We start from the raw sequence: 27,539 nt of genomic DNA, 5'->3' as shown, positions 1-27,539 counted from the left end.
TTGCATAAGAAAACACCCACAAGTGAGTACTTCTCAGGTACCATCTTCCTAAGCTTCTTATATATAGACTCTCAGTAAGATTCAAATTGTATGTTGAGCAAGTACTAACTCCTAGCAAATGTTCAAGAACACTTTTTGGAAGTTCAAAAAATCATCATCAGCCATGATTTGTTGACTGAAAGAGGTGGATTAATGCCCATGTCTCCATAATGGAACAGACTCTTGAGTTGCTTCCTATATTTCAAGGATTTCAAAGATCTAGATTTCTGTACCTAAGGCACATTTATGAAGGGGGCTGCAGCACAGTTTACTGCACCAAGATGGCCAGAGTCACAATATTTGAACTTTCAAGGAAGAGGACACTAATACAACCTGATTTGATAGATACTGATACATATACACTCCCTCTCAGGGGTATCTTCTTTCTTGACAGTTCAAATATGGTAACCCTAAAAAACGGTGGATAAAATCATGAATTTTAAGATTTCCATGCTCCTATTCATCCAGCTCAGCATCAACTGTGTATTTCTAGTACTCTTCAGCCAACATGGTTAAAATTTCACACATACAGGCTGAACCCCTTTAGTCTGGCACTCTCTTGTCCAGCAAAATCCATAACCTGGTATGATTTTAGTTAGCCAGATGGATGTGGCCAAGTTTCCCTTGGTCTTAAAGGTGGTTTACAGTCACCAGTCCTGGCTCTCAGTGTTCTGTTTTGTTATTTAGCTTTAATTTATCCCTAACTGTCTAAGACCCCAGCAAGCAATGGAAACATTGGTAGTGCTGCTAGACAACATTGTCCTCCTGTAGTCCGGCAAATTCTCTCATTTGGCACTGGTCAGGTCCCAAGGGTGCCAGACAAGAGAGGTTCAACCTGTGTTATGATGGGTACTGAAAAAGAAAAGTAAGTAAAAGATTAATATCTAACGACAGAAAAAGTGGCAGTCCTTATTAGCTATTGGACTTAAATTCTTAAGTTTTACTGAAAAATATGTTATTTATTTTGAATTAAGGATGCCTTTTACATTTGGAGAATAAAGCATGCTACAAAAATTGTGTGCTTCAAGATTAAGCTATATTTGTTTAACCACACTTGTTTTTAATTTGAATTACAGGAAAATGGCTGGGTGGGTATGGGTCTGTGGCCTGCAACGTACAGAAAGGCAGACATAGGAGATGATTATCACGGTCTGGCCTTGAAATTTACAAATATAAAATGGTTAAGCAAAACACCATTGAACACTACTAAAGGGATAGCAGTTAAGTGATCATAATATATATAACAAGAGTTTCTACCAGCTTTTCACAGAGACTTGGATTTTTTCAGTTTCATGCACAGCAGTCACCATTGCTCAGCGCAATGCAGCCTGACCTTTCAGTTAGCTACAGTTTTAGATTGTGAAAACAAAACTATCAGCATGAACTGATGATTTTCTGACTATACATGAACTTGCTCATCTGGCAACTTCATCCGCTGACAGACAATAGCTGAATTGAACTCAAAGGTCCAGATGCATTGTACTGAGCAGCAGTAATTCCTATGCTTGAAACTAGAAAAATCCAAGAGTCTATGAAAAGTTGGTAGGAATTTGCTATGTGTGTTATGACCACATAACTGTTGCCCCTCTAGGAATGCTCAATAGTTTTACTTAAGGACATCTGTGTGCCAGTGAATTACTTGTCCTTTGCAGGTCTTTGAACATCTGCTTCCTTAGCAGAGAACCTCATTGGCGTGCTCGCCTACTCTAACGTCCATTGGCTCTTGAGTTGGGAGGAGAGGGAGACAGGAAGAGGAGAAAGGGAAATCTGGCTCCCTCCAACTTCCTACTGAGTCAGACTTTTTAAATTTTGAAGAGGTTTCACTTGTAAACACTCTCTCTTCCCTCCTCTCCCACCCACCCCTTAAAAATAAGGGACGCATTGCATCCGCCAGAGAGACCTGATTTTGGCCTCCTTAAGTTCATTTCTTTGTGGTAAAAACCTTCTTTTCACACCTCTGAACTTTCCGCTTACGGGCTTAGAAAATCAATTTAAATGTTTAACCCTCCATAAAATCCAATCCAAATATACCCAGGTAAGAGAATCTAAAGATGATATTTGCTTTTCACTGAAGTTCACTTATTGCACTCAATATCTAGAAATGTGCAGTTTTATTTTTAATAGGAGCTGAGCTGTAATACAAAGTTGAGAATTATAGAGGTTTCACTGGACCTGGTTTAAGAAAAGTGTAGTAATCGTTACTTTCCATGCAAGTTTAAGAAGTTTTCATATAAGGTAGTGAAAAATTCTATACATGAAGATAAGCAACATTAAGAATTGTAAATAATGCCCAAATTCAAGAATACAGAGGAATACATTGCTGTGCTCAAAAAAAGTTTCCTTACTTAAAAAGAAAATGAACTTTTTAGGTTTTTGTTGGCTTTGTTAGAGACACTACAATAAACCCTTGAGATACATGCATCCAAGTTAGGTATGTCTGAGGTTAACGCGACTGCCAACCCTAACAGTGGGGAACCGCTCCTGTCAGGGCAGCAGCCATGAGTCAGGCTGCTGCCTGACAGAAATGGAAAAACTGCTCCTATCAGGGGAGGCAGCCTGACTCTTGCCACCCGACAGGAGCAGTTTCCTGCTCCCAATGGCTGGTTTTCCAGAGTGGCAACCAGGTGGCCACCTGGCTCCCCTCTGCTTGCAGAGCTGGGAAACTGACCTGGGCAGCGGCCTTGGTCAGCTTCCTGGCTCTAAGGAGTGGAGAGAAGCTAGGAGTCAGGCTGCCCCTGGTTCCTGGCTCCCTTCCACTGGCTGGAGTCAGGAAACTGATCATCGCTGCTGCCCTGGTCAGTTTCCTGGGTCCTGCAAGCAGCGGACAAAAAGGAAACCAGGCTGCGCCCTGGTTCCTGGCTCCCCGCCACTCTGGGAGCCAGGAAACGGAGCAGTCCTGGTGACCCAGTCAGTTTCCCAGCTTCTGCAAGCCCAGGGGAGCCATGAACCAGATGGCACCCTGACTTGTGCAAAAATTAGAGTTACACTAGGGTTCCAATAACACAACCCCCACATAACTCAAAGGTTTCCTGTACTTGACACCAATAGAAGCAACTGTTAACACCAATACCCACCTAAGGAAGTGAGGAAATAGATTAATAGAGCCAGACAGGTACCCAGAATCCACCTGCTACAAGACAGCCCTAGCAAGGAAAACACGAGAACACCACTGACCATCACATACAGCCCCCATCTAAGGCCTCTCCAGAGCATCATCAGTGATCTGCAACCCATCCTGAACAATGATCTTTCACTCTCACAGACCTTGGGAGGCAGGCCAGTCCTCACCTACAGTCTGCCAACCTTAAACAAATCCTCACTAGCCAGTACAAATCACAAACCAGGGACTCTAGGCCTGGAACCAGCCCCTGCAACAGTCCTCACTGCCAACTCTGCTCACAGATCTATACCAGTGACATCATCACAGGACCCAACACCAACTATACCATCAGGGGCTCCTTTACCTGCACATCTACTAATATAATATATGCCATCATGTGCCAGCAATGCCTCACTGCAATCTACATTGGCCAAACTGGACAGTCTCGCCGTAAAAGAATAAATGGACATAAATCAGACATCAGGAACAGTAATGTACAGAAGCCTGTTGGAGAACATTTCAATCTCCCTGGACACTCAGTGGCACATTTAAGGGTGACAGTCCTGAAACAAAAAAATTTCAAAAATGAAATGGAGAGAGAAATCTCTGAGCTGCAACTTATTTGCAAATTTGACTCCATTAACCACAGATTAAACAGAGACTGGGAGTGGCTCGCAGCTTACAAAAACAGCTTCTCAGCCCGGGGTGTTAACAGCTCCCTATTGGACTCTGACAAAGATTCACATCCCCCTGTCTGATCTGACTTGTTTTTAACTCCCTTGATAAGTTCTGTTGATACTGGGCCATTTCCACCTTGCTGAATAGACCTTGTCAGCTCTGGCCCTCCCTCTAACTGGGACCCCACTCTTTAAATACCCCTCTGAAACCACCCCCCCGCCCGCTCGTGCATCTGATGAAGAGCCCACAAAAGCTTATGCTCGAAAATATCTGTTAGTCTATAAGGTGCCACAAGACTTCTTGTTGTTCTCCTTAACACAATGAAAATAAGTACTAAATGTAACCAATGAAACTGCAGAAATTGGTGAATGCCCAACATAAGCATAAATAATTGTCTTGAAAATGGGAATTCTGAAGCAGTCATGCAAATCATTGCATGCACAGACATGCAAACCCACTACCTACCTCCCTTTCCACTTTGGGAAAGAAAAACACACATGTAAGGAAATCTTCCCCTTCACTTTTCAATTCTAAGCAGTAACAGATAAACCAGTGTATGCAGCTCTTTCTGCTCCAAACAGAAATCACAATAGTCATATGCAAAGTCTCTCTAAAAGGTTACTATCTAACATCAGTAATCAAACATTCATCAGCAAGCTCACTGCGGCTGCATCTACACTAACAAGCTCTTTCAAAAGATTTTTCGAAAGCAGGGTGGTCTTTCAAAAGAGCCCATGGAGCATCTACACATAAAAAGCGTTCTCTCAAAATTAAAATGAAAGAATTTGGTGCTCGTTTTGAAGTCACTCTTCCTTTCCCATTTTAGGCACAGCGCTCCCTTTCAAAAGCTTCTTTTGAATGAAAGTGAGTGAAGAAGCTCCAGAGGGCCCTTCTTTCGAAAGAAGAGTCTTCATTCTCGATCCCTGGCCCATTCTTTTGAAAGAGCGGAGGCTATCTGGATGCTACCTTTCGAAAGAGCAGGTCACTCTTTTTTGTGTGTGGGCGCAGTCTTTCAAAAGAAGTTCTTTTGGAAGAGATCTTCCATAAGAGCTTCTTTTAAAAGATCTCTGTAATGTAGACATAGCCTGTATGTAAAGGCAAAGGGGAAGACCTCTTCCCTTGAAAGAAAGTTGGGGTGCCTGCTAGTGCGCTCAATAGGGATTTCTACTGTGCGCTGAAGGATCTTTAGGTTACACAGGAGCTCCCCATACATATTCTACTAGTACGGATATCTGTGGAAAACAACTAAATTGTCTTAACTCCCAGTTCCCTTCATTGTCCCAGTGGCCAATCATCAGTAATGTGAAGTCCTGGAACCAGGGTCTTTGTTTTGGTTATTGAAAAAATAAATAAAAATAAAAAGGCAGTGCCAGGGTGCCAGCAAAAAAAAAAGCACTACTTATAACTATCTCCAGTTAAGACAACCTGGAAACAGCAGTTTCTACAGCCAGAATAAACCAAGAAGCAAGATTAATCCCCTGCCTTAGACTGAAAATACCTTAAAATAAATAGGACAGAGATTAATTAAAACAGGAAGAAGCACGTCTACTGCAATAAAAAATAAACACAGAAATACAGGTTAATATATTCCTGTTATTCCATGATGAGACAAAAGCATTGTCACACCAAATGGACCAGCAGTTCATCTAGTAACTTGTGTCCAACACTCCTCAGCGACAAGTCCTTTAGAAGGACATGTAAACAGAGCCCCACTAATCCATAGGTATGGGCATCCACAGCTCATTTTTGCAGACTCATATATTGCATCTAGAACCCTGCAATTTGCAGACATCCACAGGTATCTGCAGATGTCAAGAGGATATCCGCAGCTCTTTTTTATGGATCCAGAAACTAATTTTGTATATGCTCAGGGCTCTACATGCAAAACCCCTATAACGCAGAATTATGAAGCAAATACAAATGGTATTTAAAGTAAATTGGCTATTCAACATAATAATTTGGGTACTTACATTGTTGTTTCGTGTTTCTACAGCAGGGAACTTTCTGACAATGAATTTGACAGCAGATTCCAGGTTTTTGTCGATAAGATATGACGGCTTTGCTTTTGGGTCTCCACATGCCTATTAAAAGAAGGAAAGTAAACTAAAACACTTTCATTCACCTTGCTAACGTTAAGTAACTGTAGCAAGTCAGCAATCAGAAACTAGAAAGACTTATTTTTAGTGAGCAGGTGATAAAATGAGTAGGCAAAGTGCAGGGATTGTCACAGCTGGAGTATGCAATGGGAGACAGTACAGAGATGCTCTTCTACTGAAAAAAATGCACAGAAGTTTCAAAGCAGTTAGTGCAGAACAGCAGTGAGGGGGAAGCTTAATCCTAAAAGAAGAAAAAAAAAAAAGGATATTTTACTTCTATTCATAGTTTGAGGTAGGGCTGTGTTCATCTGAAGCTAATAAACTGTTGGAAAATTCAATCATATCTGTAGAGGAGAGTGCAGGGCATATTAAATTATTAGTGTATCCTATGTGAAGAAAAATCAACAATTTATTTATTCTTTAATTGTATTCTATACAACAGTTCTCCCTCCTGCAATTAATCTACCAGTATTAATTTCATCTACAGTAAAAGACTATTTTCAAAAGTGAGGAATATGTTAAATCTGTTCTAATTGTAAATTAAATGTTAATTGTTCCCCTGGTTCTAAGCAGAATTACAGTATTGAGAACAGCTGTACTTTAAAAACAGCACTTTAAACAATTATATAAAATGAAATAATACATGGTTCTTAAGTGAAAATGTTAACTCTGAAGTAACTCATGTGGAACATGAGCAGTACAGAGTTCTCTGGGCAACCAACTAATCAACTATCCATATCAGATGAGGATGATTCTTGCAAACCTAAGTGACTATTTCTTCAGAAACTATTTATAAACTTCAGTGACCAAAACTGGACAGAAATCACTAAGCAATACTGTACTGTTTAAGTGCATGAGAAGTGTAATTAAATGATTGCCAATCCATAAAACAAATATTGTGTTCAGATGGTACATCCATTCAAATATATGCAGCTTCATATACCCCACAGGGATTTATTTAACATCAGTGTCTCATGCAAACTAAATCACATGCTGTGTGCTTCTACACAAGAGAGAGACCTAGAATGACAGCTCACTTAACTTTTCTATATTTGATTTCTATGGCTGTTGTGAAATATAAAGACAGAAGTCATGGAGTATGAGACTGATCTGAAAGCGGGCAAGCGGGCAGAGGGAAGGTGAAAAGCTTTGCAAACCTTCCAAACTTGTCCTTGCTGGGAAAGCATTGTAACAAAGAGAGAAAAAATTACAAGTAAACAAAATATTCTCAAAGTCTGGCAACATTACTTTTAAATTAATTAATTCACTTATTCATCAAATTAAGGTTATGGCTATATTTAACATATTTTCTACTGACTGCCATTCTAAATACATACAAGCTATTACACTTTAATATTACTATTTGACTACTGCACAACAATGTTCTGAATGCAATACATAGTGCATCATGTCAGTTCCCCTCATATTCTTTCCCAACCAAGTTTGGGGAGGAGTAAGATTAGCAAGAAACAATACATAGCACTATAAAAAACAAGAGAGACTGTGAAATTTTACGTACCTGAAAAAGAAATGGTAGCCCAAAAATTAAAACAAAAACAAAAACATAGTATCAATCTAAAACTCCTGCTCACATTACAAAGTTGCTAGAAAACCATAAACTATGCCAATACATCTACACCTGAGCACTGCAGCTACTAGTTTTCCAGATGATAAAAAAAGGCAGTATTAACCTTTCTGAAACTGTCACATCGAACACGCTACAGTGCTACAAAAAGTAGTTACAATAAAGCTAAGAAAGCAATTGCCGATATTTTAAACTAGGAACAGAAATTTGTACAAGAACTACATGTTGACATTTATGTAATCCTAAAATGCAATCAGTCCATACTGTATACCCACTTCATTTCTATAGTTATTTTACCATTTTCAATTGTGAAAGTTACTGTATTACTGTTGATAAGTGTCAAAGTAAAAACCCTCCAGCTTTCAACTTCTCAGACACAAAACCTTAGAGATGCAAACGAACCAACGACAACATCTCTGTAAAGTCATCTCCATCTAATTTATGAGTTCTACTCATTTCATATTCACATTCCTTCTTCTTTGAGAGGACCAGAGACTAAGAACCTTTTCCTCAGCAAGTGAATGAGCTCTCCATCCCCAAATTCTAAAACGTACAATACTAATGACAATTTTAAATTTGACTTCATATAAGACACTTGTAATCACTTTACTCAGTGCTGTAACCTGAAAGTAACCTCAGAATTTCTCCCTGTGCATAAAGTACAGCTTGACTACATAATTCAAGGCTTTATCCAAAGCCAATTCCAGTTAACATCGGAACTCCCACTTAGACCCACAGGTTTTGGACCATACCATTAGCCTTTAAAAATATTGGTTGGATCCTTGAGGCAAAGAAGAGCAAATATTTTGTAATTCTGCTATCAAGGATTATAGATAGTTCACAATGAGAAAATGACTTACAAGCTTTTTGGAAACTTTTTTTTAGAATGTTCAAGATTAAATCTGTGATCAGATACTCAAAAAGACCCTTTAAATCAGAACAATTCCTTTGAGAACTAACAACAAATTTTTGAAGGTCTTCAAATTAAAAATTTGGTATCCCTTCTTCCCAGAAGACTGCCTTTACTTTTTGCAGAGAAGTACATGGGATGCTGTAGTGAGGATAAGTCACAATCTGTGCTATTCAGAAAAGGGTAGAACACAGTAGCTTTCAGAGCATTTTGCCTACATCACCAGTTTGCTTACCACTTCAATGCATAATTAAGCATTTTATTTCCTCCATCCTTCCCTTTCTCTACGGCCATTGGGGAGAGGGCAGCTAACCTGGGGTCCAGGTTAGAAGGCCGGTTGCCTTGTTTCCACCACCCCACCCCACCCTGCAATATCCCAGGGATCTGCCTGACTGTGGCCCTCTCCAGCTAAGAGTTTCATCAATTCATTTGCCAGTACGCTGACTGATATGACTACTCCCTAAGGCCTAGTACACAAAGGGCACCCATCTAGTGACTTTATCAACAGCACTTCCTAAGGAGCCTACTGGAAGGAAAGGAAAAGCATCAGGGAACATTTTTAAGTCAGCAGGTGGGGAAGCAGCTCCTATTTTACACAGGAAATAAGAGTAGAAGCAGATGCATTGGCCAGAGGTATTGGCAAAGAAAGGATCAATGCCAGCCACCAGTTCAGTCTAGACCTGTGGTAGACCACTGCTGTGCCCGGAGAACTGTCCAAGTGTGCCGTGAAATTTGGTCAATTTCCCCTCAAGGTGGCTCTTTGCAGAGCCACCCTGAGGGAAAATGCCAACACTGTAGGACTCCATTTGCACAGGGAGACAGCTGAAACGTTGCTTCCCTGCCTGAACAAGCTGTTGGGGAGCCAGCCCGTACTTCCAGCTGTGGCAAGGAGGAGGGAGGGAACCCACTGGAGCTGGGACATGGTTTAAATGCTGCGTTCTGGTCCAACAGCTGGCAGAGAGGGGGACTTGCTTTCAATGGTTACTCCTTTACCCTAGCATAGTGTCAAGCAAATTTTGAAAATGTGTCTGTGCTCACTGTCTAAGAGCATATTCTGTGGTGGATTTGAAACATCAATGCATTTGATCCTTGTTTAGCTTGTTGTATGCACTGTTAGGTTGCATACCTCTAATAAGACTGCAACCACAGTAAATGTAAGTAATATGTAGTTTATGAGCTATCGATTCAGCTGAAAAAATGGGGTGTGCCCTGGAATTGTCTGTCTCATTGAAGTGTGCCATCTTCCTGAAAAGGTTGTGAACCACTCGCCTAGAAAACCTCCAAGCATCAGTGAAGTTAGCATGTAGGTGAACTCAACTGATACTTCGACTTAGACACAAGCTGTGTGGACTGTGTTCTGACTAGGAAGATGCACTAGCTTCTTTAGTACTAACTCTTTCCCCATAGAGTTAGAGCTTTCAGGAAGCTTATAGGGAGAGCCGCCTTTTCCTGTCCACATGAACGATTTTTTCTTAACTGGGACTTAGCAGGTTCATCAGCCTCCCTGTGCTGGATTCCTGGAATGAGGTAGCATGGAGAATATCCTATTGCTCTCAGCATTGCTCAGCAAGCAGCAATGCAAGATGTAAAGCTATATTTAAGTTACTCTGGGCCTGTTCTACATTTCACAGGTTCTTGTTCTAAAGTCCCCATCACTAAGGCATCCCAAAACAGTCATGTTCCTCCTAATTAAAACAAAGCAACACAGTTAATTTCTGGAAAGAAAATAGAAACAAAGCCTAAATTTTAACAAGTGTACTAGAAGTGTGTGTAGGACTACTCAGATTTAGCAAGCCATTTCTGGAGAGCAGCCACATTTCAGAAGATCATATGAAAAGCAGGCAAAAACTATGGAATCTTCAAATGGCCTTCCACAATACAGCTATATTCATGGTGTCATGTGTATAATTTTTAAATTTAAATACCGTCCACTAGCACAAGTCCACTACTGTCCGTTATTAACCATTTTTGCATATACTATTTCTTATTCTTACGATGTGAGAAACAGGTACTATTTTCTTGTAATATGAGAGAGGTTCAAGTCATTAAGTTTCATAATGAAAACTGAGTTCTAGCTGAACCATTACACAGAGATCTCAACCAGGAGGGAAAGCAGCTAGAAAAAACACAAAACTCCTATTTTCCCCAAATCATCTTGAAATTGAAACCTCTTCAAAATCAGAGCACCCATTTAACATTCCAGAACTTAGGGCTACCTACATTAATCCATCTGTTTAGATGACCAGAAGTGTCTGGTAAGATCTACAAGATGAATAGAAATATAGACCCAATTAATCCAAGTTTTGTTTACCAATACATCTCCCAGAAGATATAAAAAGTAACCAATACTGTGATATCTTGGATTTGTGTATTCCTGGAACTGAAGCTTTTATGTAAACTGGATCAAAAACTAATGTTCATGTGTTCAGGGAAATGCAATGCAGCACACTAAAGGAGTGCATCAATGCTGAAAGCATCAGAATCCTTATCTCTATCATATACCCTCCCTTCTTTTCCTATATATCACAGTTATTGCACAGTAAATGATCTACTAATGCTGCTTCCTTCTTTCATTCAGAAATGGTTTTCACTCAATGACACAACCACCACCTCTTCCACTGAGGAAAAAGGTACTGGCCTTTCCACAGTTCCCAGCTCCCTGTTGGCAGACAGAGCTAGGGATCATGCTCAGTTACCAAGCCAGCCACTGTTGCACGAGCACATTTTACGTCCATTTGTGTGACACCACATGCAGCTTCATATTTGTACCCTTCCCACACCAGACTTCTCACCACACTCCCAGGGTGCCCCAAAGACCGTATCTACACAGCTCGTGCCCAGAACATTCACTCCACTAACCACCAAAAAAGTATGAAACTGAGCGAAAGTATGCTAGCATCCCATGATGGTTTTATTGAGGAACCGGTTGCAGAAGTAACAGTATACTGTGACCTGGGTGGGATAGCAAAAAGAGAAAAGACAGCAATGATTAAAGTTGCCCATAGAATAAAAGCCCACATAAATGATGGGTGTTGTATGTTACATAATATAAATGCAGTGAAAAGAACCAAACAACCTCTTTTTTCCCCATTGCAGCAACCAGGAATGCTACAGTGCAGCATATGATCAGTCACTCTTAGCTCCCTAGCATTCACCTCTTTGGTGACGAACTAAAGAAGCAACATTAATTAATACATCTCAGTTTGAGTAAGGGTTAGTTTGCCTACAGATAATCTCAACACCACACAGCCTTCCCCTCGCCCCACAGCTCCTCAAAAAAGGGAAACTAAATACAATTGCACAAAAGTTATAAAATGGATAAAAACTGGAGAAACAGAAGTAAACAGGAAGTGAAAAAAGTGAATACTAATTTACTCACTACTCAAGCGCCCCCAGCTCTGTTGGCATCTAAAGTCCCTCTGCACCTACACTTCTACCATTAAAGTTCCTGGGTGCCTAAGCTTTGTATATAGCTCAAACCTAAATCCTTGCATGATCCTCAAACAAGGAATTCCCCACTCAAATAATAAACTATACATAAGTGATTGTATTTGTAGTGACAGCAAAATACTTGCCATCCACTGAAGGTATCTTGAACTGTAAGAACTTTAGTCTAACTTGTTACAAAATCACTCACATAAACAGCCCTGTGTTTAAAATTTTGTAAAAATGATAAAATGATAGAAATGCTTAACCACGTGAAAGTAAAGAGTTGGACTGACACAGCTGTTAGTGTCTAACAGCTGGCACGCACATCACTGCATACCTGTGAACACTATCGAGGAGGACAGAGCTGCTCAGTATCGAAAGCTACACTGAAAGAAAGAGTGAAAAAAGAGCAGAAAGGAAGACTCATCACATGGAGAACTGCAGTTTGTGAATGTAGAGAAAAATCAGACTGGGAATTCATCAAAACTATTAGTGCGAGACATGACAAGAGGAGTTCATATCTCAAGTATATATGAGAAAGGGAAGACAACAAATAGGAAGATACTGAGAACATATAGAAAAGATAAGAAAATAGTAAATGATCCACCACAGAAAAATTACATTAACAGGTCTGGTTCTGAAAAGGTGGTACAGTATTGGAAAACATCTACACGGCTTTCCACAATTTAGGTTCGTAACTTACATTAGATTTCTGTGACATTCCCCAAAATGAAAAACTAATCGACCCAATGCTAATTACCAGTTACCCTAATGAGATGTAGGAACTCCAGAGCCAATGTTTTCCACTGTGTGACAACTAAATTTGCCATACAAGTTAATCATAAGTAAGTGTTCTTTCAGTGTAAGACTTACAATGCATAAAAATATGGTTCACACCAAAACTTCTCTATTTGACCCTAAGTTGCACATATATGTGTAAGTGGGCTGAAAGTGACTAATGTAATAGTTAGCCAAAAAGATAATTCAGAGATAGTTACATCATCACCTCTGAAATTTCATTAGTTATTTGTCAGTTACTTGACCTCCACTTGCCATTTGTTTAAATCAAATATGTATTAATTCGGGATGTTAAAGAGCAAGTGATCTGGTAATTGAGTAATTGCCAAAATTTCTGTCAGTTACTCAGTTAAACCACCTCCCCACCCTGCTGCTCTGCATTGAAAAGGCTGAGCCACACACAGGGTAGTTCAGCTTCTGTTGCTGCCCTAAGTTTGGGCTCTTCCTTGCTTCCCCACCTTTCTGTATTTAACTTTTAAAGCTAAGCCAGCCTGTGTGCCAGCTCAGCCTTTTAAATGCAGAGCGGCAGTGGGGGAAACTGGAGCTTACAAAAAGTGGAAACTTGGACAGATGTCTAGGGAGGTATATAAACGTATAGCTCGAGAATGTAGGGCAGTTATCAGGAAGGCGAAAGCACAACTGGAATTGCAATTCGCAAGGAATGTAAAGGATAACAAGAAAAGTTTCTACAGGCATGTTAACAAGAAGGTGATCAGCAAGGGTGTGGGGCCCCTACCGGATGAGAGAGGTAACCCAGTGACAGATGATGTAGAGAAAGCTGCAGTACTTAATGCTTTCTTTGCCTCTGTCTTCACAGACAAGGACAGCTCCCGGACTAATGCGATAAGTGATGCATTGTGGGATGAAGGTGGACAGCCTTCGGTGGGGAAAGAACAGGTTAGAGCTATCTAAAAAAGCTAAATGTACATAAATCCATGGGCCTGGACCTAATTCATTCGAGGGTTCTGAGGGAGTTGGCATATGTTGTTGACGAGCCCTTGGCTGTTATCTTTGAAAAGTCGTGGAGATCAGGAGAGATCCCGGATGATTGGAAAAAGGCAAATGCAGTACCCATCTTTAAAAAAGGGAAGAAGGATGATCCAGGGAACTATAGGCCGGTCAGTATTACATGAGTCCCTGGAAAAAATCATGGAGGGGCTCCTCAAGGAAGTCATTTTGAGGCACTTGGAGGAGGGGAGAGTGATCAGGAATAGTCAGCATGGATTCATGAAGGGCAAATCATGCCTGACCAATCTGATTAGTTTCTATGATGAGATATCTGGCTCTGTGGATGGGGAAAATCAAGGGATGTGATTTATTTTGACTTTAGCAAAGCTTTTGATATGGTCTCCCACAATATTCTTGTCAGCAAGTTAAAGGAATGTGGATTGGATAAATGGACGGTAAGAGGGATAGAAAGCTGGCTAGAAGGTTGGGCCTAGTGGGTAGTGATCAACGGCTCAATGTCAGGATGGCGGTTGGTTTCTAGTGGAGTGCCCCAAGGTTCGGTTCTGGGTCCTGTTCTGTTCAACATATTTACCAATGAACTGGATGAGGGGTTGGATTGCATCCTCTGCAAGTTTGCGGATGACACTAAACTAGGGGGAGAGGTAGATATGCTGGAGGGTAGGGACAGGGTCCAGACTGACAGACAAATTGGAAGACTGGGCTGCAAGAAATCTGATGAGGTTCAATAAGGGCAAGTGCAGAGTCCTGCACTTGGGCCATAAGAATCCCAAGCATTGTTACAGGCTGGGGTCCAACTAGCTTGGTAGTACTTCTGCAGAAAAGGACCTGGGAGTTATAGTGGATGAGAAGCTGGACGTGAGTCAACAGTGCGCCGTTGTAGCCAAGAAAGCTAATGGCATATTAGGTTGCATCAAGAGGAGCGCTGCCAGTAGTTCCAGAAAAGTGATTGTTCCTCTTTATTTGGCTTTGGTGAGGCCGCATCTGGAGTACTGTGTCCAGTTCTGGGCCCCCATTTATAGGAAGGATGTGGCTACACTCGAGAGGGTCCAGCAGAGGGCGACCAAACTAATTAGTGGGCTGGAGCATATGACTTATGAAGAAAGGTTGAGGGAATTGGGACTGTTGAGTCTGCAGAAGAGAAGACTGAGGGGGGACTTGGTAACAGCCTTCAACTTACTGAAGGGAGGTTGCAAAGAGGCTGGAGAGAGGCTGTTCACAGTGGTCACAGATGGCAGAACACGGAACAATGGTCTGAAATTGTGGTTGGGAAGGTCCAGGTTGAACATTAGGAAAAACTTTTTCACTAGGAGGGTGGTGAAGCATTGGAATGGTCTACCCATGGTAGTGGTGGAGTCTCCATCCCTGGAGGTGTTTAAGTCTCGCCTTGACAAAGCCCTGGCTGTGCTGATCTGATGGGTTTGGTCCTGCTTAGAGCAGGGGGCTGGACTTGATGGCTTTTTTAAGTCTCTTCCAACTCGATTGTTCTATGATGCTATGCCTGAGCCTGGTGAGTGCAAGGATAGAAGCTGAACCAGCCACTCCCTATTTACGGGGGGTGGGAGCTGCAAGTAACCAGTAGCACTAACTGATAAGCAGATCCTTATCAGTTAGTCATGTAACTGGATGCTCTATTACTTCCCTATTACTAATATCTAATTTTTTAAAAAAGGCAAAATCCTTGTGGGAAAGGAGGGAAGAAAACTGCAGCTATTCTACTGAAAAGCTATAATGGAAGTTGAACATATAAATAAACTCTTTACACTTTAAATGAATAGACCAAGATTAAAAGTGATTGCTTTAACATCTCTGGTGAACGCTGCCACACCTGACTCATTCTGTTAAATTTTCCATACTGTGTAGCGGTCTACAATTTATCAATCAATGGGTCTGTCTACTGAAAAGCTGGTATGAATGAGGGCTTTCACACAAGAACTAAACAAGCTGCTGTGAAAAGTAGTCTTAGTGCATGGACAAACTTTCTCACCACAAAGTTCTGAATGTTTTAATGTATAAGAGCTTTGACAAACTTCCTCCTACAGTAGCACGTGCTTAATTCTGTATCACAGAAGCTCCTTGAGTTAGTTGTATCACATATAATGAAAAGGTCCAACCAACCTATAAATATAGCCATGTCATGGGACTCTATTACACAGTTATCCCAGCTAAAAAACTTTTGGCATGGAGCAAACCCCTCCATTCTCTATTTAGATCAGGTGTATAAGACCAAGCTTTGGACTATCTTAAGCCACTGCGAGCCCTGCCATGAGGATAGGCATCACGCATGTGACGTTTTGTTACCACAGCTTAACAGTCTCAGACAGGTTCAAATGTTTAAAATCTATTTCCTGAAAACTATTATTAAATCCAACATACATTATTTCTTGTGCAGCAATTGAAGCCCAATCTAATGTCTTCTAGGCCTACAGCAAGACAGAGCATGTGTTTCCAAGACAAAACTGCTGACATCAGTGGCATTTTGGTATCGGAAATGCCTAAAGAAAAGCAACATTTCACACTTAATTCTAAATCTAATATAGCTCAAAATTAAAACCTAATACATTTTCTAAGGTCAGATCGCAAAAGTTTTAATGTTAGCAGTATCCAAACTGCTTAAACAGAAAAAGATGATCCTACTAATTAAATATGAGGGCAGTGAGAAGAATCAATGGTGGGCTTTACAGTGATTTAGTAATTTCTGCAGCATCACGTGACAGACTAAATAATGAATACGTAATCTGCAGTTTTCAAGTAACACGATTTCTAAGTTCTCCTCAATATTTCTAAAACCCACGGCTGACGCAGAATACTAAAATGAATCCTGCATCACTGCTTGCGGCAGTCCTACCCCAGACTTGCCATTCCTGTTCCCAGACTCCATCCCTGCCCCAAGGATAGTTTTTAAGGCAGTCTTACACAGCTGTCTTCTGTAGTACCTATGCCAAAGATCAGCAATCCCCAGCACAGAAGCTGATTTTCATCAGCACTCAAGGTGGGAGCTCAGCTCTGCCCCTTCCCCGTGCACCCCAGCCATGCAGCCGGAAGCTTGCTCAACGCCATGCTGCAGATGCGCGTTGTGTAGCACACCAGGGCAGCCTGCCAGAAGTTACAAGGAGCTGCCACCACCTGAGTTATAGGGGGGCAAAGGGGCCTCTGGAGTGGCTGCCACAGATGGGGGTACACTACAGCAGTTCCAGATGCGCATGCTCTCTGGGAAGAGGAGAGAAGTTTACTGTCTGACTGGAGGTGGCTGGGGGCAAATTCCCCATGCTTCTGCAGGGCACTGGATGCTCTGCTGGGCTGGCACTCATGGAGAGGTGAGCAGGAGCAGATTCCCCTCAACTGACTCCCATACACTGAGCCCATTCACACTTTATGGAAGGTAGCAGGCACCCCCAGCCATCTTCTTCCTGGCTCCGTGTGCTCCCCACTCCCTATTTCCAGCTACCTTTATACTCAGGGACAGACTCACCAACAAGAAGGTCGCCTCTTCTCAGAGATACATGAATCTATCCGTAGCCCTTCGAGATCTGTAATGATTACTCACTACTAAAATGATGGGAAGGAACACAATAAGAGAGAGAAAGTGCAGAGGCAGTACATCCAAATTCAGAAACAAGACTGGTTCCAAAATCAAGAAGGGCTGAGAGCACTGTGCAATCACCATCCTTCAGAAACCCACTCTTGGTACAGATCAGACAAAACAGACATCCCACTAGCAACACATTATCACCTTCTCACTCCACCATACACCACTTTACTAACCACTCTTCAGACTATCCTAAGAACATAAGAATGGCCATACTGGGTCAGACCAAAGGTCCATCCAGCCCAGTATCCCGTCTGCCGACAATGGCCAATGCCAGGTGCCCCAGAGAAGGAGAACAGAAGACAATGATCAAGTGATTTATCTCCTGCCATCCATCTCCTGCCCTTGTACTGAAGGCTATAGCACCATACTTTACCCCTGGCTAATAGCCATTTATGGACCTAACCTGCAAAAATTTATCGAGCTCTTTTTTAAACCCTAATAGAGTCCTGGCCTTCACAGCCTCCTCCGGCAAGGAGTTCCACAGGTTGACTGTGCGCTGTGTGAAGAAAAATTTCCTTTTATTAGTTTTGAACCTACTACCCATCAATTTCATTTGGTGTCCCCTAGTTCTTGTGTTATGGGAAAAGGTAAATAATTTTTCTATATTCACTTCCTCCACACCATTCATAATTTTATATACCTCTATCATATCGCCCCTCAATCGCCTCTTTTCCAGAGTGAAAAGTCCCAGTCTCTCTAGCCTCTCCCCATATGGGACCCGTTCCAAACCCCTAATCATCTTAGTCGCCCTTTTCTGAACCTTTTCTAATGCCAATATATCTTTTTTGAGGTGAGGAGACCACATCTGCACACAGCACTCAAGATGTGGGCGTACCATAGTTTTATATAGGGGAAGTATGATATCTTTTGTCTTATTATCTATCCCTTTTTTAATAATTCCTAACATCCTATTTGCTTTACTAATTGCCGCTGCACACTGCGTGGATGTCTTCAGAGAACTATCCACTATAACTCCGAGATCCCTTTCCTGATCTACCGTAGCTAAATTTAAGCCCATCATGTTGTATGTGTAATTTGGGTTATTTTTTCCAATGTGCATTACCTTACACTTACCCACATTAAATTTCATTTGCCATTTTGCTGCCCAATCACTCAGTTTGCTGAGATCTTTTTGTAGTGCTTCACAAACCCTTTTGGTTTTGACTGTCCTGAACAACTTGGTGTCATCTGCAAACTTTGCCACCTCACTGCTTACCTCATTTTCTAGATCATTGATGAACAAGTTGAACAGGATCGGTCCCAGGACTGACCCCTGGGGAACACCACTAGTTATCCCCCTCCATTGTGAAAATTTGCCATTTATTCCAACCCTTTGTTTTCTGTCTTTTAACCAATTCCCGATCCATGAAAGGATCTTTCCTCCTATCCCATGACCGCCTAATTTACATAAAAGCCTTTGGTGTGGGACCGTGTCAAAGGCTTTCTGGAAATCTAGGTATATTATGTCCACTGGGTGCCCCTTGTCCGCATGTTTATTAACCCCTTCAAAGAATTCTAATAGATTAGTTAGACACGACTTCCCCCTGCAGAAACCATGCTGACTTTTGCCCAACAATTCGTGCTCTTCTACGTGCCTTGCAATTTTATTCTTTACTATTGTTTCTACTAATTTGCCTGGTACTGATGTTAGACTTATCGGTCTATAATTGCCAGGGTCTCCTCTGGAGCCTTTTTTAAATATTGGCGTTATATTGGCCGTCTTCCAGTCATTGGGTACCGAAGCGGATTTAAAGGTTATCCATGCTGTATGCCACTGGTAGGCAACCTACCCATGAGGGTTCCACCTATGGCCTGTGCAACCCATCCGCCCTGCTCCACCACTTGCCTCTCCCACACTTCAGGGCTGGAGCCCTGCATTTCCTACTCTTCTCCTCTGTTCCAGCACCTCCAGAGCTCCATGCATCTGCTCATTCACTCTCGGTCCCTGCTCCTTCCCCTCCAAGCTCTGGGAGGGACGGGAAGCAGAGAGGAGGAGTGGGGATGGAACACCAATCATTGGATTCATGGTACTCCAAAAGTGCTGGGAGACGAGGGGTGTAGGAAGTGTGGGACTCCAATGCCCGAGAGGTGTGGGAAAAGGGAGCAGACAGGGGATAAGCGAGCTGCAGGCAGAACCCCAGTGGGCCACAGATTGCCTAGCAACACTGCCAATCATGCAGCCCACTCAGACAAAGGAAGGCATCTCATGAGGTCCATTCATGAGTTTTGGTTGCCTATGACTAGTCTGTCCTCTGACCATTGGGGGTAGGTGAATAAAGAACCTTTCACACTTCTCTTGGTACCATTCCTTACTTCATTTTATTCTTGGCCCCAGATCACTGTTGCAAATCAGAATGTTGGTGGCAGTAGTGAACCTGATGAGGATCACACCAGTTTAACTTTCCTGCTAAAGAGAACTATAAGCAGAGGAAGATAGATCACTTCAGTGCCACAGGATTGGAGGAACAGAGTAACAGACATGATGTCTTGGCATCAGAGAATGGAAAGAAGAATAGAGTAATGGATCTGACAGCTGCTGCTTCTGTGCAAACTCATTTAAGAGCATTAATATTTCCAAGTAAGTCATCACCCGTTCACTTGCACAGTATTCCAACAAGAGGACCATTACCATGAAAAATGAATGATAATCAAGCTTTGTGTAAAGCACATGCTATGTTATATCCAAAAACACTGACAAACCTGCGGCCTTCTTTGTTTACTAATGTGTATGATACTCATCATAGATCTCATCAGATCAATTTGCTAAATAATGAATTTCATACTGTTATTTCAAAAACCAATATAATGGTAGGAAGTTTCTGCAAACAGGAACCAAAGAGTCATTAACAATGTTAAGGAGCAAAAAGATATGTTTGGATGAAAACATGAAGTACCAACTCAGCCTTTAACCATTCCTAAGAACTTCTACAATTACTTCAAAGCTAAAATTTTACTTAATCAGGCAAAAAACTTCTTAACCATCTTTTAACATCCTTATTTTTTAAACAACAATTACAGCATTTTTTCAGTCAGTCTTATCGCTTGATCTACTATCACTTCCTCTTCTAAAAACCATCTTAACCATTTCCGTTAACCGCAGTACCACATATTGACTAGTAACTTCTAGTAATTTGAGTTCCCAATTTTCCTCTTGAATATTTAAAGGGAGTTTCAAAACTAAAATCACTAAGATTCTTTCCTCCTGAAGAGATCCCTGAAAATTCAGCAAGTTTGAGGTTAGTTTCAGACACTGTCTCATCTTGGGGAGAACTCTGAGGTCATAAAATGCCCAAGATTCATGAGAACCCTTACAGCACACCTTAGCTCTGGGCCGAAGGCCTCCATTCTCAAATAGTTTGCTCAGACATCATGTTGCCATTCAGTTACAACAGCGATGAATGCAGTTTAAAAGAAAAACAACTTAGGTAGAAAAACAAGCAACTAGATAATCTCCCACACAGATTTCCATCTGTGACTCTACCAGCTTTGCAATGGAATACATAACAAACCTGAACTACCTACAGACACCTCCAAAACTATATAATTGTTGAACATGGGACATCTGAAGCCATGACTGGAATCTCTCTTCCCTAAAAGTGCATCAGCACTGGGAATTTGGGATGCAATGGACAGCTAAGCACTTTTACCATATGTCACCTGGAGCAGATGCAATGTTAGATGCTTGAAGGGCAAGCGCCGTAACTCTGAAAGTGACAAGCAGACACAGAACCACTAACATACCAGCAGGGATGCAGTGGGGAAGAGAGGAGTGGCAATCCAAATGTCAGAGATGAGAGGAAGAAGGGGCTAGCCAGCAGCAGGCAGGGCCAGACTCCCTGGGTGTCTGGAGGGCAAGCACTCCCCTGCATGCATCAGCATAGGATGTGAAGTTACACAGTCCCAGATGAACCGGCTCTGCTGGCACATCACATGGAGGAGGGGGCAAGACTGCTCCCATATTCACTGGCAAAAAGCAGAGCAATGCAGCTGGGAGCAGAGCAAGCTGGAGCTGTGTTGCTCTGCTTGCCCCATCACTGCCGGTGAACAGGGGGAGGGGAGATCCTCATTGTCAGTGCCAAATCCCCAGCCCCACTAATCCTCTGGGGCCCCATCGGCTGGCGAAAGAAGGGAGGGAAGAGCAGGGGCAGAGCTGTCCTGGACATTTTCCAGGTTACATCCCCCCATGTCTTCCTCCACCAGTCACTCCTGTAAGTCACTGCCAATAACTAAAGCCAGGTCTACATTTAACACTTTTGCTTGCATAGGTTTACCAGTTTGGGGTTAACTCTTTTTTACAAGACCAACATACGCATATGGGCAAAAGCCTTATGAGAGACATTTACTGTAGCATAACAGTGCTTCTACCTCTACTATGTATTTCACTTGCCAAACCAGCATAAGCTATACTGGCAAAAGATCACTGCCAGTACAACTGTGTCTACACTAGAAGAGTTTTTACCAGACACCCAAAGCTGTCTCCTATCCCTAGGTTGGTTTGGCCCCACATTTAGGGAGGTTCCAAGGTGTCTGCCTCAATCAACTTATGGATGAGAAGAGGGCTTAGGATAGCTCGTCTCATGGTAGCAGCACAGACCATGGCAGTAGTCACCTCATTCTGCTGTGGTAAGTGGAGCACAGTGAGCTGGGATATGGACAGCAAGACAGAGCACAGCAGGCTGGCAGGTCACTCCAGCTCTTGCTACCAGGCAGGGGAGGAGGGGGTCGGGGAAAGCCCTGCTGCCACCTCACAGCAGGCCCCTGCTGTACTCCCTGACTCATATCACTCAGAGGAGGGGACTTTGGTCAAGGGGTGCAAATGGGGATGAAGCAGAGGTGGGGCTTGGGCCAAGAGCTGGAATAGGGGAAGAGGCAGGACGTAGTCTGTGGCATGGAGGGTTGGAGGAATTGCCCTGCACCCTGCTAGGAACAGGCACAACTATTCCTATACCTGAAAGGTTTTAGATTTCACAGAAGTATAGACAAAGATTTAACAAGTATCTCAAAGTCATTTTTCTTGAACACAAGTTTTCCTCATTTTATTAGAACCTCATATTGGTATCTATATACAGCTATTCTATCAAACTGAAGTGGCAGAGAAAGCACCCTAGTTGCCTTCCATACCTACATAAAACCTGTAGGCTGAGAGCACCATGGAGGCCTTGTTTGTACAAGAATTTTGCACCTGTTTAGTCACCCTTAGTTAAACCACTGCAAAGCTGCTCATAAAGCTGATAAACTGTAAGTACTATGTAAGCATGTCCTTTTTGCACCAATTTAACTAAATCAATGAAAAAACAGCTTAAACAAAATTCATACAAGTTTGCACATTGACACGCCCTTAAAATCTCAGGTTACAAATCTATTAGAGACCCATCATAACTTCTAAAGTAAAAAATGCTACCTACAATTTGAAAGCTATTGACAAGAAGTGTGTTGCAGCTCATAGTTGACCCAGCAATGGCTCCAGTCAGGCACGCAATATCTGTTGAATCCTTCAGTGTGATCAGTGTGGTTCTTTTTCATGCATCAACTCAGAAACATTTAAAACAGCCAGGGCAAAATCTGAGGGCACGGAAGTACAAACACATAGAATGCCTTGTGGAACTTAAGCCCCCAATCCTGAAAACAGCTGAGACTACAAAGATCTAAAAGGAAGTGCCTTCGAACTAGGCCTTCTAGAATTTCAACTGTATCCATTAGACACCAGGAAGTTCTACCTCTCTTTATTCTGAAACTACTGAAGAAAAATATTCAGAATAAACTCACTAAGAACTCAATTCACCCAACAGCTGACTTACAAATGATCACTACCCAGTCTAGGAACACAAGAAACCTGAACTCAAAATGAAACCAGACTGGGAAGGATTTTCAAGTTTAGCCGAAGAGGGAGCGGTGATTTTTTTCCCCGAGATGAATAATCATCATGTATGTTCACTTCCTGCTCCTCTGAACCATTTCCCTTTCCTTTATTTGTGTTACAAAGGTAAAGCCAACATGGTGCTACTATTGTTACCCGCAATGAGGACCCAAAACCATCTGTTACAACTGGAACCAGGAGCCACCTTTCTAAACAATCCCCTGCCTCAAACTCACTAGGATTAGAGCCTGCTACTTGGGAGACCTTTTCCTGGAGGTAGCAAGGAGCTGGGCTGCCAACTTGTGCCCTGACTCAGGAGCCAACCCCCGGCAGGGACATTCCCGCTTCACGCCGCGCCCACAAAGAACAGTCAGGTCGTGCCTTGGGGCCGGCGGCTCAGCGCCCGCTTCCCCGGGGATTATGGAGCCTCGCGCGGGAGAAGGCCCCCGCTCGGAGACCCACAGGACAGTCCCATCGGCCTCCGAGCAGGCGCGGCCCTGGGAGCCGAGAGGTCTCCGCCCCACAGCGGTCTCGCCCCCACCCAGGCCGCCGCCAGACTTCAAGTTTCCCGGCGCGGCTCCGCTTTCCCTGTAGGAAGCCCGAGCCCGCAGCCGCCGCCCAGCGCCGCCGCCGCGGCCAAGCCTGTGCGGGGCCCGACGGTCTGCGAGGAGCGGCTGCGCCCCGGCCCCGCTGCTAGGCCGCGGTGGAGCCGCCAGGGTGCCCCTGAGACGCAGACACAGGCGGGAGGCGGCGAGGGCGCCAGGGCCCCCAGCGAGCGCGGCGGCCGAGAGCCCCGGCCGGCTCCCGCGCATCCCGCCCCCGCCGCGGGGCCCCGCACCTTCTTGATGTTGTAGAGCCGGGTGAGCATGCCCACGCCGCGGTCGTTCAGGATGGTCAGTTTCTCCGCCAGCTTCTGCTGGCCGGGCTGCAGCACCGAGCGCGACATCCTCCCGCCGCCGCCGCCGCCGCCGCCGCCTTCTGGCCGGCCCGGCCCAGCTCACAGCGCCGCCATCGCCGCGGCCCCGCACCGGCCTCGCTCGCAGGCTCAGCTAGGCGTGGCGGCGGCTCTCCCCACTGCCCACAAGCCAGCCGGGCCCAACGCTGCCTCCGCATCACATGACGCGCCGCTCGCTGCCGCCCCCTGCGGCCGGCACAGGGAGAGCGGCCGCCTGAGCGGGGCGGGGTTGGCTACGCTCGGGTGGCCGCAGTCCTGCGCCCGCGGTGTGCCGCCGCCGAGTGCCAGCCGGGCAGCGGCCGGGCGCGGTTCCCCTGCCTCCCTCGGGGGCACCTGTTGGAGCGCCTCGCGTGCTCTGCCCGCGGGCCCTCCGCGGCGCCGCTCCACAACAGCCACAGTGTGTGAATCATCTCCCCTCTCCCCAGGCGAGTGGCACGCAACGGCGAGCTCGTGGGGGGCGGCTGTCGTGGGCCGCATTGCCTAGGCCTAGCAACTGCCTCTTGTTTAAGAACAAAAGCTGAGAGTTTCACGTCCCCCGGGTCTAGAGCCGCCATGCCAACTGCTGCTACCAGCCCTGAGCCATAGGCCACTACCACATTCAAGTGCATGAGAAACACCTCCTGGATTATGAAACCCGATCTGCCCTTATGAGATGTGGCCTTTTGTGTGCGTTGGCCCTTTAATACAAGGATCTCTCAGGCAATGTTCCCTCTTATTTTCCATCCATGTGTGGAATAAATTTTGTTATGAGTGCCTGGGCATGTGTAGTTGTGCATCCCTAGGAGAAACATGCTGCCTGCAGAGAGTGGCTGTGGGCACTCTTCTATCAGCAGGGCGGCATTTCAGTCCCTCCTGCGCTCCCAAGTGCTCGGCCTATGTCTACGCTACGAAATAGTGTTGAATTTGTTGACATGGGTGTTTTAGCACTAGGTTTTATAAAGTCGAAGATGAGTGTCCACAAATATCTGGAAAATCAACAGTGTGCGTCTCCATTGCCTTACCTACGTTCAACTGCATCAGCAGTGTATTGTGTGTACCTATCCCACAGTGCTTGTTGCATTCTGGCATTTTGTGCTAGTGGCTTTGGGGGAATGCACCGCACATGCCTGTGGGTGTCTGAAGTCATCATATCAGAGCGCAATGCCCTTACTCCCCCTGCAGTTAGAAAACAAAGGGCCAGTTCAAGGAATTTCATGCCATCTTTCAGGACGTTTCCCTAAAGCCTGCCCATGGCTCATGTCGCTGCATGGCACGAGCATGGATCCTTAACATCTCAGAGTCCTTGCAAAATGTGCTATGGCCACTTCCCGAAGAGTAGTGCAATATTTTATTAGACAAAGCCAGTGGGAGGATGAGATGGATGTGGATGATTTGGATGACAATATTGAAGAACTGAAAACAAATTCAGAGCTGCTGGACGCATTGCTTGCAGGGTAGCACAGGTTCTGGAGATGTGAAACCAGCACACACTGGTGGGACCACATTATTTTGGAGGTCTGGAACAACTGGCAGAGGCTGCAGAATTTCCGCAGCTACTAGTCAGTGGGTAGTCAATTTGGGATGGGTCAGTCTATACTGGAGGTCATGTTGTGCAGGTAGCCAATGTAATCTGGGACCGTCTGATGCAGAAGACCATGACTCCGGGAAATGTGCAGCACATAGTGGACAGCTTTGCTGCAATAGGGTTTCCTAACTGCAGTGGGGTGATAGATGGAATGCACATCCCCATCCTGGCCCCGGACCAGCTGGCCTCAGAGTACATAAACTCCAAGGGGTACTTCTGCATGGGGTTGCAGGTGTTGGTGGATCACAAAGGTCATTCCACTGACATCTATGTCAGATGATCAGGGAAGGTACACAATGTGCACGTCATTAGAAATTCTGATTGGTAGAGAAATGGAACATTCTTCCCAGACCAGAAAATCAAGATGGTGATATGGAAATGCCCATAGTGATCCTGGGTGACCCTGCCTTGCATCTGCTTCCTTGGCTTATGAAGGCATACATAGTCACCCTGGACCACAGTCAGGAGCACTTCAACTACAGGCTGAGCCCGTGCAGAATGGCAGTGGAATGTGCATTTGACCATTTAAAAGGCAGATTCAGGTGCCTTCTGACCCGTTTGGACCTTTACCCAACCAACATTCCCACCGTGGTGGTAGCATGCTGTATTCTTCATAAAATTTACAAATCAAAGGAGAAAAGTTTCATGTCATCATGAGTTGCAGAGGCAGATGCCTGGGGTAGTGCTTATACACAGCTAGACACCAATGCACCTGCAGAAGCAATGACAATCAAGGAGGCTTTGAAAGATAGTTTTTTGTATGAGCAGACAGCCACATGAATCTGCTGTATTTAACTACCACCTTCACCCTGCACAGTGATGTGTGCTTGACCTTTATGAAGGCATCTTTTTTATAGGGGTGGGGGTTAAGGAGTAGGAAAGAAAAAGATGGGAATCTTGGCGTTGTGTGGTGGAATGTGAGCCTGTTGCAGAACGGAGAGGTCCAGGTGTGAAGAAAGAGGTTGTCCTTGCCCTCCCCTCCCACATTCAGGGACCTCAATAAGTGGGGGTTGAGTCATATTGTGGGGAGGCCAGGCAATAGGGTGTGGAGAATGCATAATGGGTCCTGTGGTGGGTGTCCCTCTATAGTTCCAGCCTGGAATGCAGGATCTCAGTTTGCTCCCTGTCTGCCATCAGGAGCTGTTCTGAGTCTTTGTTCCTGCACTGGAGCACAGTTTGCTGCCACTGCTGGGTCCACCTTCTGTCAGTGGCAGCTTTGGCTCTCTCCCTGTCTGCCTTATCAAGTTGCTGCAGAATGAGGTCCTGCTTGGATCTTTCCTTTCACCTCATCACAGTGACCTTGCACACTCACACTGCCTATTGAAGACAGCAAAGGTCAAAATTTAGATACAGTTTTTAAATTTAAGTGCTTACCCATAGAATGGATAGGTCTCTGTTTGACAATCTTTTCAACTTCTGTTTTCCAAGGCCACTTTTGGCTTCTTTAAGGTGGACAATGAATCAATCTCTGCAGAACAGAAGCTATTAGTTATCCACACCATTTCATTTTGGACATGTAAGATCTTGTTGGCTTAAGGATGATGCAGGGCAGGGTCTGCACAGCCTAGCAGCCATGTGGCAGGGGGAGGGTTTCGAGTCTGCTGAAGACATGGTAGGTTGAGGGAGGGGGGTCTTACCTGTGAACTGTAAACCATGTAAAAAAACTTTCTCAGCAGCACCTCAGAAATGGTAGGGGAAAAGCCACTTGATGCAGGGAAAGCCTGCACTGGGCATGCCAGTGTCAGGGAGCAGGGTCCACACAGCCCTGCAGCCATGTGGTTGAGGGGAGGGATTGCACACACTGCTTGCACTCTTAATCAGAGATTTTGATCAGTTGTGTCTGCAAAACTGTGCCATACATGCTCCAGTACAAGAGTACATCGCAGGAGTAGGGAAGCTTTTTTGTGTCAGTGTAGGAGTCCGGAGCTAGGGCAGTGCCTGTAGCTCCGGATGGGACCGCAGCCACACCG

The 27,539-nt window shown here is 44.2% G+C and overlaps 1 protein-coding gene across 1 annotated transcript in view; it reads right to left on the bottom strand.

Annotated features, from left to right (window-relative positions):
* The window catches only part of NCKAP1 (NCK associated protein 1), a 185,609-nt gene extending 161,427 nt beyond the window's left edge, over positions 1-24,182 (bottom strand). The window contains exons 1-2 of the mRNA XM_075000608.1: positions 23,889-24,182; positions 5,788-5,898 (exon numbers count right to left, since the gene is read on the bottom strand). Of these exons, the coding sequence (XP_074856709.1) occupies positions 5,788-5,898; positions 23,889-23,996 (219 nt within the window). The 5' untranslated portion in view covers positions 23,997-24,182. The remainder of the gene's footprint in view (positions 1-5,787; positions 5,899-23,888) is intronic.
* Between the last annotated feature and the right edge of the window lie 3,357 nt (positions 24,183-27,539).

This window comes from Carettochelys insculpta, chromosome 8 (genome assembly GCF_033958435.1).
Source record: "Carettochelys insculpta isolate YL-2023 chromosome 8, ASM3395843v1, whole genome shotgun sequence".
NCBI lineage: Eukaryota > Metazoa > Chordata > Testudines > Carettochelyidae > Carettochelys > Carettochelys insculpta.
This window is presented reverse-complemented; position numbering and strand designations above follow the sequence as displayed.